We start from the raw sequence: 13,720 nt of genomic DNA, 5'->3' as shown, positions 1-13,720 counted from the left end.
AAAAAAAAAAAAAAGAATGCCTGAAAAAAGGGGGCATGAGAGACATGTGAGGGAGGCCACAGTAAGTGATGTCTGCAATTAACTAAACACTACATATACCACACAGGATGTTAAATCATCTCTCAGTAAGATGATTTTGATTCCCCAAAAACATGAAAGGTTCTCAGAAGTCTGTGGAAGAAGGGGCTGTGCACATCGCTGTGTGTTTCCCGCGGCATCCTGGAGACAGCTGAGGAACTGACTTGCAGTACTGAACTCTACCTGGCAGATGTTCACCAATGAGGGGCATTTTCTGCAGCAACTTTCATCAAGATTCAACGCTGCTATAATAAAATCCCAAGAAATCTCAGGGTATCTTAGAAACAGAACTTTAGAACTAAAATGTCTTCAACATAATGTGGCTGTGGCTGCAGAAACCTTGACTGGGAGTGTTCACTATACCACAAATGAGTGTAGTTTCATGACTTCAGTGAGTCATTTAGTCAAATCACTTTTTAAAAGCAGTCCTAAAAGGAATCTTATCAGCAAGACTCAAGAAATTCAGAACCCCCTGAGCTAAGCTGCCCTATCTCTTTTACACTTGGCTAATTTCACAATCATCAACTTGATCACTGACGTCCCACTGGACATCAGTGTGAAGGACTAGTCTTCATTGAAGGTTTTATATTTAATACCTGAGAGCCCTAAGCCAGGATTTATTTTTCCCATACGAAAACCTTTTATTCTGACACTGAAGTATGGGAGGGGTTGCTGAATTCTTCAGAGTGAAAAGTGAAAAGCTCTATAAGTTTCTTCAAGGCATTTCATGTGTCATTGCTTTCTCCTCCCAACAGAGGCTCAGGGTAATGGTGATGTCTGCCAACACATCACCTGGATTAAATTTCTGCTGAGCAGGAAATGCATCAGCACTTACATCATTTTCAAGAGACTACATGAAGAAACCAATACAGGATTTTAAAATTTATATGAGCAGGAAATCTCTAAGGCACAGTCTGCTCCCACTCTGTGGCTCTCAACTTCCCTGGGAGCCTTTCAGAAATGACTGGAAAGCCTAAGAGAACACATAGCACTACACAGAGACCAGGGTAAGTTCTCACAGGAAGTTCTCCTATCAAGTCTGAGAATTCTGCACAGGGTTAGATGTGACTTCACTTGTAATTCAAGTCTAAATATCCATGCATTTGTGCACAAATACCATATAAAACAGCAAAAAAAGAGTAGAAACTAAAGAAACACATACAGGAAGTTTTAAAAATTAGACTCAAAAACTGAGAAGAGCAAACTTTGAAACATAGAAAATAAAACTAGAAAAAGCACCTCTGAAATGATCAAATGTAACTTGCATGTAATGGAAGATGACACTGAAGCCCAGAAAGGTAAATGACCCCACACAGCTAGGCTGTGGCCATATGAGTCCACACAGCTAACATCAGAGCCATGATCTCCATCTGTTCATCTCTTTCATCTCTTGATGAACTAGTCAGTATATGCCAAATAAATCTCTGAATGATTCCTTAAAATAGTCCCCTCCACTTCCTAGAATCAGGGTTTGCATGAAATTTGAGAGGTTATTCAGTTCATTCTCCTTCCATTAAGCAGACTAAATTTCTATAATATAATAGATACTCATTTTCCTTTTTTGTTTTAAGGTCTATAAAGGAGATGAGTCTCAATTACTTTGCTATTGCCTACATTTATTGATTCACAACAATGTCAGAATGCCTATAATGGGTAACTCACTATCATGTTAAATGGGAAATATATGAATTAAGTTGGCATGGATTCTGCTCTCAAGAAGCGCTCCTGAGAGATGAGGCATGTCCCAAAATAATTATAAAACCAACCAGACAAGGACCGGGAAATTACAACAGTGTAGGACAGAAGATGCTGTCATTATTCTCAGATGGAAGATGAATCAAGTGACTTAGAGGTGATTCTGAGATGGGATAAAGATACATGGAAAAACAGGGACTTTCCCAGCTAGGGACTATGCAATCAAAAACAAGGCAATAGCAAGCATGGGGTATATAAGGAGAAATGCAAGTAGCTCAGTTTTGCAAAAGAAAGCATACAAATTGGAGAGTTTGTAGAATATATGATTAGAAAGGTGGATTTCTTCCAGAATGTGTAGGATCTCTGGTGCTAGGGAAAAAGTGCTTTTTTCTTCATCCTGTGTTCCATATGGAATCATTTATCTATTAAAAGTTAAGTAATGAGTACCAGGGAAAGGCACTAGAAATGCAAACCTGAAAAGTGCATGTTATTTACTTTCAAGGGGCTTACTTTCCATTGAGAGTGACAGTAAGTAGTCAATGATCACTATACAACAGGCAAGAAATTTCATGATAACAGGCACAGAGTTACCTTAGAAGATACAAGAACAGAGAATAAAAACAGCAGGTGGCCCAGGCATGGTGGCTCATGCATATAATCCAGCATTTCTGGAGGCTGATGGAGAAGGAACACTTAAGTCCAGGAGTTTGAGACCAGCCTGGGCAACACAGTAAGAGCCCATCTATATATTTAAAAAAAAAAAAAAAATTAGCCAGACATGGTGGCATTTGCCTGAAGTCCCTACTCAGGAGGCTAAGGTGGGAGGACTGCTTGAGTCTGGAAGGTCAAGGCTTCCAGGTGAGCTGTGATGGTGCCACTGCACTCCAGTCTGGGTGACAGAGCAAGATTTTGCCTAAAAAATAAAAATAAAAAAGAAGGTGTCTCAAAGGAAGAAACTGTGAAAATGAGTAGTATTATCTTGATAGAGAGGGGACAGGGATGTGGGTGTTCAGGTAATGATAAAAAGCATGTTATAAACACTTGATGGTATGAGAAGTATAAAGTCTTCAGAATGAATCTTGCCAAAGGTAAGGAGTGTGGTGGAAATAGGGCTAAACAAGACCCCAGGATCACAAAAGGAAGCGCCAACTGCACAAAGAACTCTTAGCTACATTTTACAACAAAGCCACAGGAAACTCAAATTATTTTGATGCCCAAAATTAGGCTTCAAGAAAATAAATCTTGTGGCAGCATGTACAACAGACTGGGAATAGGAGAGACAACAAGAAAGTAACTCAAAACGCTTCACCCCAGAATCTATAAAAATGGTATAGAAGGCCCACACTGGCCCTGTACAAATGGGAATATTGTGAAGAGAAAATTCACTCCCTTGAGCAAACCAAAAGTTAGGGACCAAAAGATGATGTCAGATACCTAATGTTAAAACTGGGGACTAGGAAGGAAGTACACATACAGCCGGAAATCTAGCCATGGGAAAATACATAAGAGGTAAAACAGAGCAGACCAGTGGCAAGAGAGAAAAGGAAAGGTGGACTACAGAGGCACACCAAGAAAACTAGAGGAAGAAAGGTTTGGACACTGTGGACAGGGTGATAGCAACAGAGAAGGCCTCTGGTGACCAAGTCCAGTGGTGTCTCTGAATAAAGCAGGGTCCACAGAGAATGGAACAGAAGCCAAATTACAAGACTATTACAAATTGCTGGGTTTTGAAAGCAGATGATCCTTTGGAACTCATGGGAGAAATCTAACACGGGAGAGAAGGAGAGAGAGGCTGGTAATTTGAGAAGCCTTGTTGGAATTATTTTTTATAGGAAGACTTGAAAAGGGTTGTAGGTCAGAGAAAAAATCAGAAGGAAGAAAGGATTTAATAATCTTTATTGGCAGGAGGTTCATATTTCTAACTTAAAACTATAGTCCAAATCATTTTCTCTTGCTTTGTTTTTAAAGATTAAGAACTTCAATTTCCCATCATTTAAATGGTGAAGACCTTTATATATTTGGGATATGTTATTAAATCACACCTCAGCTCTCTCTTACTTCTGGCCAAAAATACCAATCCATTAGTTTTTTCTTGTGAGTTTTACTTTCCAAATTTTAATCATCTCCATGGCTTTTTCTTTGTGCTCTTCTCCATGTATAACAGAGTCTTCCTTAGAAAAATCCACAAGATGATCCAAAAATTTCATAATGGCTAAGCCTAAATTGAGTTCTTTAAAAGGTAGTTATCCGATGATTTCTCTAGGCCAGGGTTTGCAAGCTCATTTTGTTTGTTTTGTTTTACAAATAGATAAACCATTTCTTCTAATTAAATCATCTATGAGATGGAAGGAGCCGCTCTGATTAAAGTGAGAGTGAGCAAAATAGAGTCCCAACTATCATCTCCCCTCCCTGCTGTGCAGAAGCTACCGATGTAACCCAAGCAGCCCTGGGAGTCTGAAAACCACTGTTTTACAACATGCTCTGGTTTATGTGCACAGATGTTAAATTCACTGTTTCAGGTACGGGATAATAGTACTGAACAACAGCTGTGTTTTATTAGTTTCTAACATTTCGCATAAAACACCTATGCAAGTTATCTTTCCTATACCATATAAAAATTATCTTTATCCAAATACAATCTGTGAATTTTCCCTAAAACTTTTTACTACTCACAAATGTTATGCAGAATTATGACTGCATATTCCCAGATATTAGCTACCTCTTTTCTATATAAGGCTGTAAACCTAATGTGAACAGTCTCTAAGCAACATCTCTGAGGAGCACAGACACAACAAAACTGACCCAAATATGCTGTGTTGCTAATAAAATGTTTGGGGGTCGCCCCCCTCAAATGTCAAAATTAATGCTATTCCTCTACTGCGCTACAAACTAATCTATAAAAAGTAACAGAAAAGAGTCATAAAACATGTATCTGTTCACTTTGATACTAACCTAATAAATTTAACAGCCAGGCCCAGGTCAGCTATACAGCAAGTTCCATTTTTCTTCACCAGAATGTTCTTACTTTTCAGATCTCGATGGGCAATTGCTGGTTTGCCTTGAGTACTAAAGATTTCTGTGTGTAAGTGACATAAGCCACTGACAGAAGAGTAGGCTAACTTCAGCATTGATTTAGTGTCTAGGGTGGTGGACTTCAGGTAATCATAAAGGGAACCATTTTCATGATAGTCTGTGATTAGGTATAACTGGGTCCAGGACCCTGTCCCTTTGATATCTGCAGCAATGAAACCTAAAAGGAAAAAAGATGAAAAGGTTTAGTGTTTTCTGAATAGCATCAGGAATGATTCACAGTCTCAAACATCATTCTTCGTCATAGGCATTTTTTGTTTAGCATTTCATTCAATTTCCTGATTACCTCGATGATATTACATTACTAATACCACTAAGAAGCAATCAAAATTGTACAAATAAGGCCGGCCACAGTGGCTCACGCCTGTAATCCCAGCACTCTGGGAGGCCAAGGCGGGCAGATCACTTGAAGTCAGGAATTCAAGGAAGCCTGGCCAACATGGTGAAACCCCATCTCTACTAAAAATATAAAAATTAGCCAGGCATGGTGGTGTGTGCCTGTGATCCCAGCTATTCAAGAGGCTAAGGCAGGAGAATTGCTTGAACCTGGGATGTGGAGGTTACAGTGAGCAGAGATCACACCACTGCACTCCAGCCTGGGTGACAGAATGAGACTTTGTCCGCCCCCCCCCCAAAAAAAAAATGTAGGAGTAAAGAAAGCTTAAGAGTTTACATCTGAAAATATGGTCCCTTTTTGGTACCCATAAGAGTTGATGTTTAAACTCCTTTATGGTATTATAGTTATGCATAAGACATTGTTTACAAAACAGGGTCTTGATTTAAGGAATATACCCCAAGGATTAGCTTACTCTTTCTACTTGAATGATCCAGACAGATCATTTCTAACTTGAGAAAACAAAATCAATTCTCGATAGAAATTAATGATATAAATAAACCCTGCAGATAAGATTCCTATATTTCTTAATATTTAAACAAAAATATGTTCCTTCAAATGTCTAAGAAATCCTAAAAAATTCTGGTATTCCACTTGCATTTCCTGTTTCTGAAGAAAAAATATTTGAGAGAGTATTCCATTTCCAGCCTACCATTTATTCACAGAAGGGCCTTAGTCATTCCTCCTGTGAGGTCTCCCATTAGAAACTTATGATGTTCTTGGGCCCATGCCAAGAAGAAAACTTCAGTACATTTCACAATGAGTCTAGACAGATGAGTTAATATGCAGATGTTAACAGAAAGACAGAGGAAAGCTAGGAAACCCTGAACATAGCTATGCAGACTTTTACTCACCCAAAATGTTTTCATGCCTCATCAACACTGTCTGATATATTTCTGTCTCTCTGAACCAGCTGGCTTCCTCTGTGGTGAAGAACACTTTCACAGCTACCTTTTCGCCACGCCACTTTCCCATCCAAACTTCCCCATAGCGACCTTTTCCAATCTGTTTCACCATCTGAATCTGCTTAGCTATAGTCCTTTGGACCTGTGAAATCCCAAAACACACTGTTAGTGTATTCACAGCACTACAGATTTGTTTAATCTTTTTTTCTCCAGAGAAGAAATGATTACTGCATGTAAAATATATTTAGCCAGTATTTTTCTCTATATACACAACTTATTTGTATGTATTTACTTATTAATTTATGTTACACACTTTCAAACATATTTGAGATTGAATGTGGATTCTGAATGTTCAAAATACTGCTTCCAAATTACAAAATATTTTATTCTACCTATCATCATTCTCACAGATAAAAAACCTGACTGGGTTTACAGTAATTGGCAGAACAGAATACTTGTTCTTCCCACTATGATGGAATACTACATATTCTGAAGAGGCTCTTGCCACCATATACCTAATCATGTATAAAATACAACAAAAGAAAACTGTAATGCGTTGTTAGGCACATACAGAAATAAAGGAAATCTGTAAGCAGGGAGGAAGAAGAAAGGGAGAGAGGAAGGGAGGGAAGGAGTTGAGGCCAGAGCAGGGAACATAAGCCAGGTTGCTGCCTAGGAAAGAATAACAGAACTAGAATCCAGAGTTGAAACTCTTGACTCCTTTAAAACCAGAGGAGTCGAACCTAGGCCTTCAGCATTAAGCAGGGACCACTGAATGGTACTAAATTTGCTAATGGGTTGGTAGCATGCCAAGGCTCCTCCAAACAAATGCTCTCTTGAGGAAACCATTTGCAGAATACTTTTAATTCTGTGACTATGACGTGATAATAGTACTTTGAAGGAACTCTTGCCACCATACAACTTGATCAGGGATATAATATAAGAAATAAACTGTAGGCCAGGCACTGTGGCTCATGCCTGTAATCCTAGCACTTTGGGAGGCTGAGGTGGGTGGATCACCTGAGGTCAGGAGTTTGAGACCAGCTTGCCCAACATGGCAAAACCCTGTCTCAACTAAAAATACAAAAAATTAGCTGGGCATAGTGGCAGGTGCCTGTAATCCCAGCTACTTGGGAAGCTGAGGCAGGAGAATCGCTTGAACCTGGGAGGCAAAGGTTGCAGTGAGCTGAGATGGTGCCACTGCACTCCAGCCTGGGCGACAAGAATGAAACTCTGTCTCAAAAATAAACAAACTGTAATGCACACCTGGGCTCACAAGAAAAATGAAATCTCCAGGGATGGGGAGGAAAGAAGAGAACAAAGAAAATGGAGGAAGAGAAGAAAGGGAGAGAATGAGAGAAGATTCTAGAGAACAAACGCTGTAGAACAAAAAGAAACAGCCATTATAAATGAGAGTCAACAGACAAAACCCAAATGGATTTAATCCCTTCAGATTACATATTGGAATTCTGAGATATAAAATGCCAAGTAGCTCTAAATGAAATGAAGAGGGAATCAAAATTTAAAAAGATTACTGTAAATTACATTTTTGAAATGCAAGTTAATTGTCACAATCAAAAATGCAAAACAGACAAAACAGCAGATTAGAGAGAAAAGTTAATGAGAGAAAGTTAACAAGTTGGAGACAATATTATTTACCAAGCTCTAAGAGAGCTCCAAACAATATTATAAAGAGTGGAGTAGAGACAAAGAGAATGAAAATATGAGTTAAGTGGCATTAAATTTAAATGTCTCTTTATATATGATCTTCATCCCATCTGCACTTACAGCAAAATATTTGAAGAACTCTGATATCAATGGTTCCAAGGCAAAAAGGGCTAAGGATCTGTTACAATGTATATAAGTTAGAGGACATAAAGAACCTACCATATAACCCTTGTAAGACCTGATCAGAAAACCGGAATGTATTCTTTGTAGAGATATACTTCACATCAATTAAAAACTTAAAATTTTTCTTTTTGTACTTTTAAGAGCCATGCAATTACACTGGGCCACACCAGATAATCAGAACGATCTCATCTCATGGTCAGCAACGTCTTTTCACCCTTGTCATAGAATATAAAATTCTAGATATTAGAGTCAGACGCAGTGGCTCATGCTTGTAATCCCAGCACTTCGGGGAGCTGTGGAAGGAGGATCCCTTGAATCCAGGAGGTTGAAGACCAGCCTGGGCAACACAACAAAAACCTATCTCTACAAATAACATGAAAATTAGCCAGGTGTGATAGCACACACTTGTAGTGACAACCAACTTGGGAGGCTGAGGTAGGAGGACTGCTTGAGCCTGGGAGGTCAAGGCTATAGTGAGCCAAGATCGCACCGTGACACTCCAGCCTGAGTGACAGAGTGAGACCTTGTCTAAAAAAAAAAAAAAAAAAAAATCCTAGGATTAGGGGGTGAACATTTTAGGGGGACATACTATTTATAATGAACATTACAAATTTCATAATTTATGAAAAAAAACTGCTGATGTACCATGAAGCCATTGAAGCTTGATGGAAATTAGCAAGCAAGTGCATGTGTGGTCCAGCCGTCCTCCTTGTAGGAGCCCAGTGCACCATGAGACATCATGTTGAGTCCACTATACTTCATTCCCCAAAAAGGAAACAGGAGCAACAAGGGCACCCAGCAGTTGAGAGCCAAATTCATACACAGGGAAATTACTCGATTTAGAGGAAACTTCCCACATTTATGAAAGAAAAATATTTAATTTATAGATCTTAGAAAGCATTGTTCATGTAAGTCTATGGAGCATTTCCTAACATAAGCAGTTTTGCATCTGCTCTTTTTTCCTAATGGCAATACATATTATAATTTAATTAAAGTACTGACAAAATTGGCAATACTTGATACAGTAGGAACACCTTATTTCAAAGATAGAAAGTAAATTATTAAAACATGTAGGGACCTAAAAATATCACTTCAAAAAAATTTAACTGATTTTAGTTTTTATTTGATTTAGCAAATGTTTCTGGTCCTCCTATACCTAAACTTTAACTCTATATTACATTCTTAGATACCAACTTTTTAGTTTGACAGTAAACATAAAATGCCTGTAAGATACAATGACTATAACTGTACTTTCAAAAAAGATCACTATTTCATGTACACTGAGAACAACTGAATGTAGAAGGAGTTACAAAGAATTATCACTATTCCTGGACTGTCGTCTTACCTAGGGATTAGATGTTTAGTAGTCTCTAATGTTTAAGCCAATATACAGACATTAGAAAACATACATATATAAATAATGTTGTATACTCTCTATGGCCTTGAATTAGCCTACATAGGCACACACATATGCCCCTTTACACACAAATATATGGCTTGTAGAGTTGTTATGAGAATTAAATGAGAATTTGATTTAGTTTTAAAGGCCAGCGTCTGGCCAGGATTGGAAACCAGACAATTTGAGAATGTATGCTCTTAACCATTACATGATGTGAGCCAAATACTACTTTTTGGTATCTAGATTATAGAAACTAGTATTTTTATAGCTATTAAAAGTAGGAGCTGAAAGCGTCTTTAAAACAAAATTATTGAACAGCCCCTTTAATGAATCAGCCACTCTATTGGGAATAGAAAGTAAACAAAATGTAACCTCTACCCCCAAAGAGGACAGACTCCACCAAGAGACACAGAAACATTACCCCCAATATTATATTATTATATATTGTAACATTATTTTAAATGGCCATTATCAGTGATAAAAAGAAAATGTTATAACAAAAAATAAACAGACTGGTTTTGTCTGGGGTAACAGAGAAGCTATCATAGAGGTAAAACATGAAGTAGGTCTTGAGCCATAAGTTGGAGGGCTGTCCAGTAAAGCTATTACATTTGCAAAGACATGCATGTATGTTGTATTTGAGAAACATTTACTCAAAGGTGATGCTAAAGCCCAGGCAGCATACTGGAGAGAGGTGGGAGGGGACATTAGGAAGGCAGGTTGAGTTTAATGTGCCGTGCATACCAAGCTGAGAAAGAAAACCTGCAAGTAGTAGTGGGTATTAGGATATTTTACCCAGGAAGTAACGCTGCAAGTTCTCTCTCCAAAACCATTACACAGTAATGGGAAAGATAAGTTTGAAGGCAAGAAACAGTGGAAGAACTCAGTTTCAATTCTAAGAGCGTCTAATTCATTAATACCAAAAGGGATTTTAGTATTTGTACTTGTCTTTTAGAAAAAAAATAAGTGTAATACTATTGATTTTCAAATTGTATTTTCTCATATATTCTCTTCAACATTGGCAGAGCTGACCATCAGAAAATGAAACTTGTCCTGAATGGAAAAGCCAGGACTTTACCCTGAAACATAAACCTCACAGCTGAAAAGCAGCCTTCTTCCTTTGTAGAAATACTGAGAACCCAGTTCGTTGTAGTATTTTAGCCTTCAAAAGCCAGGCCAAAGTGCGGTAATGCTATCCTTGTGGATAACAGAGGGAAGATGGTCCCACGTTTAATGTTTTCTAATCTGCTCTTTATCAGAATGTCAGAGGGTCTGGATTGTAACCATACACCTACATTAAAAAACAATCACCTTACTCTCAATATGTCAAAATGTTATCAGGAAGCCCTGCAGCTGAGATCTGATGTCCAACAGGCTGCATAGAGCTTTCTCCTTGTCCATGGCCCTATCTATTTCAGTAAGTGAAACCCCGTATTTATTGACATTTCTTTCAGAAACATTTCCTTTAAATTCAAGATATGTTCTTCTCATACCAGCAGAGGGAGGCCTGATCCACTTCCTGAGCTCTGAGACTGCTCAATTAAGTCTCTCAGGGATTCTCCAGGAGGAATGTAAGTTTCATCCTGTTCTAAACCAATGCTGTACCGAGGTCTGGTTTCTTGTCTTTTATACCTAAAGATGGATAGATGAAGATAATTTTAGATAATGAAATGCAATGATGGAGTAAAATATTACAACTAAAACAGTAATCACAGCAGTTTTATTTTAGTACCTAAATGTAATACATTAAATGCTTCATATTTTTTACTCTTATAGTTTCCCAGGTAAAACTCATTATTGTTTTGCTAACCTATTTTTAAAAATAAGATAAATAAACTATATGTTTTTACTCAGTCTCAACCATCTACAACTTTTCTTCTTTTATTTATTTCAAATTTCATGGATCCAAGCAGACTACATTCTATTAGTGTTTCTAAATAGCTCCACTATCATTCCTTAAAATCTTTTCTAAGGTCCCTAATTAATTAAAGATGTAAATTTTTGGTTTATAAAAAACATTATAGCTAACTATCTCATATAAGGTCACATATGAAGAAATAATAGAAATAAATTTAATCTTTAAAATCTTTGTCAATAATTTTCAATTAGAAATGAATTTATTTGAATCAATCTGACCATTTGCAGAGTATCTCAAATGAGTAATAAATTAATAAAAAGGCAAATTACATAAATATAAAGGTCCTTAATATTTCACAATCTAGAAAATAAGTTCATAGGCCATTAAAAGTAATTGGGAACTATCAAATTTAACTTTAACAAATGAACTTATTTTAATGATTAATCTATAAATGATGTTTAAAATCTTTTAATACTAAGAAATTTTACAGCTCAGAAAATAAGAAATTTGAGCAACTCTTAAATTCAACATGGCTATTTCTCTGCTTAGACCCAAACCTAAATAATAACCAGTCTCTGAATTCTCTAACTACCTTAGTTTTCCTAGGGATGAAATACTTACCTAGGTAGTTTTGAACTCTGAAGCAGAAATAAGATAGGTATCTATTTGTAACTTCATTAGGACAAACATTTATCAACAATAACAAATATTTTCAGGTAAATATAAGATCTAATTAGGATTTTTAAAAAGCTGTGGTGACAAACACAGGCAAAAGCAGTAGGGTATTAGTATAAGGAAGATAATATAAATTAAAAATTTTGCATCTACATGTTAGAAACTTACCGGAAGTAACAGAATAAAATGATAAGGACCAAGAGCAAACTACAGACAGTCACAGATATAAGTAAAGCCTTGTGGTGTATAGGTCCATCAACAAAATCTGAAATTAAAAAGAAAAAGAACCATAATCTAGAGAATTTTTTACTTGAAAATAAGAAAGCGACTCCTTCCTAAAGGTACTTACTAAATATCTCACACAAGATGTGAAAGATCCTTTTCATTTACCCATTAATCAAAAAAAAAAACAAACCCATATATACTAAAAATTAAATAAGTTTGACTAGTGTGAATCATTCTTCATCTAGGCACTTAATCAATAGCACACATTTCTTCATTTTGGAAGAAACAGGCTCAACACAGGATAAAACTACAGAAAGAACATGAACAAAGGTAAGTGGATCTGTGCACCCACAATATAAACAGGTAGCTCATCTTTATTACAGACCCAGCTCATGAGTTCACAGGCTCTTCTCATGTGGTTTCTGAAGTACTCGATACCATGAACTTGAATTTAAAAGTATCTGTAATTCATGGGACAAAGAACATAACTCATTGTACATAAAAGTCATCTTATAATGGATAAAAAGAAGTAGACCCCTCAAATGTTTCCAAATAGAGAATATATATCTGTGCATTGTTTTAAACAAAGATGTCCTTCAAAATCCATACTTTTCCTTAAATTGAATATTTTAAAAGAATGTAATACGTTCCATCCAAAGAATGCATGATACTTTTATAAAACAAATTATTAAAACACTATTCATTTGGTTTTGACTCTAGTTCCTGACAAATAAGACTCCTCAAAGTTTATAGGAATGACTTGGCCTTATACAATGCATATTCACTGACTTTAACCCCGAAGATTTTCATTCAAAATACTTTATTTTTAATAATCATCCCAGGTAAATTTTACACAGGTGATCTCCGGGACATATTTTCAGGAAACTGACTTAAAACCAGGTGTACTTAAATAGTAATAGCATTAGCCTCATTCTTATTAAAGGCACTATATACCTTTGAGACAGTGACGATGACTGTTGTTTAATTTTAAAAGGTGGTATTGTAATTTATGACTTTAGATGCTATGGACAAGAGGTTTTCCAACTGTACTATATACCTTTAACTATATGGACATCTAAATATTTTGGCTAGGAACCTTATTCCACCCAATGAAACTTTGTTTTATTCAGAATTACTACATATTCCATGAAGAAAAACTGAAAAGGATCAACTAACCAAAATAAAATAAACGAAATCACTACTTCTCACCACTCAGAAAAAATTACTGCTAACGGTATCATTTCAACGAAAATGTTCATGAGCAAAATATAATACATACTGATTTATAACTAGGTTTTCATTTATAACACTGTGAACATTTTCCAGAAAAACAATATTTTTTCTGCAATGTGATTTTTATATTTTTCTATTGACACATAAAGTATTTTAATACATATATAATGAATAGTGATCAGAGAGCATATTTATCATCTCAAACACTTATCATTTCCTTCTGTTAGGAACATTTAATGTCCTCCTAGCTACTTTGAAATTACTACTGCAACAACACTTATATATATATATATATATATATATATATATATATATAT

At 36.3% G+C, this 13,720-nt stretch overlaps 1 protein-coding gene across 4 annotated transcripts in view; it reads right to left on the bottom strand.

The window, feature by feature from the left end:
- BMPR1B (bone morphogenetic protein receptor type 1B) overlaps positions 1 to 13,720 on the bottom strand; it is a 398,407-nt gene that overhangs the window by 17,110 nt on the left and 367,577 nt on the right. For all 4 annotated transcript variants that reach the window (XM_017542431.2, XM_017542435.2, XM_017542436.2 and 1 more), the window contains 4 exons: positions 12,114 to 12,210; positions 10,906 to 11,044; positions 6,112 to 6,304; positions 4,726 to 5,023 (listed from right to left, as the gene is read on the bottom strand). In XM_017542431.2, the coding sequence (XP_017397920.1) occupies positions 4,726 to 5,023; positions 6,112 to 6,304; positions 10,906 to 11,044; positions 12,114 to 12,210 (727 nt within the window). The remainder of the gene's footprint in view (positions 1 to 4,725; positions 5,024 to 6,111; positions 6,305 to 10,905; positions 11,045 to 12,113; positions 12,211 to 13,720) is intronic.

This window comes from Cebus imitator, unplaced genomic scaffold, assembly GCF_001604975.1.
Source record: "Cebus imitator isolate Cc_AM_T3 unplaced genomic scaffold, Cebus_imitator-1.0 Scaffold144, whole genome shotgun sequence".
Taxonomy (NCBI): domain Eukaryota; kingdom Metazoa; phylum Chordata; class Mammalia; order Primates; family Cebidae; genus Cebus; species Cebus imitator.
Note: the sequence above shows the minus strand (reverse complement) of the source record. Positions and strands in the feature narration are given on the sequence as shown.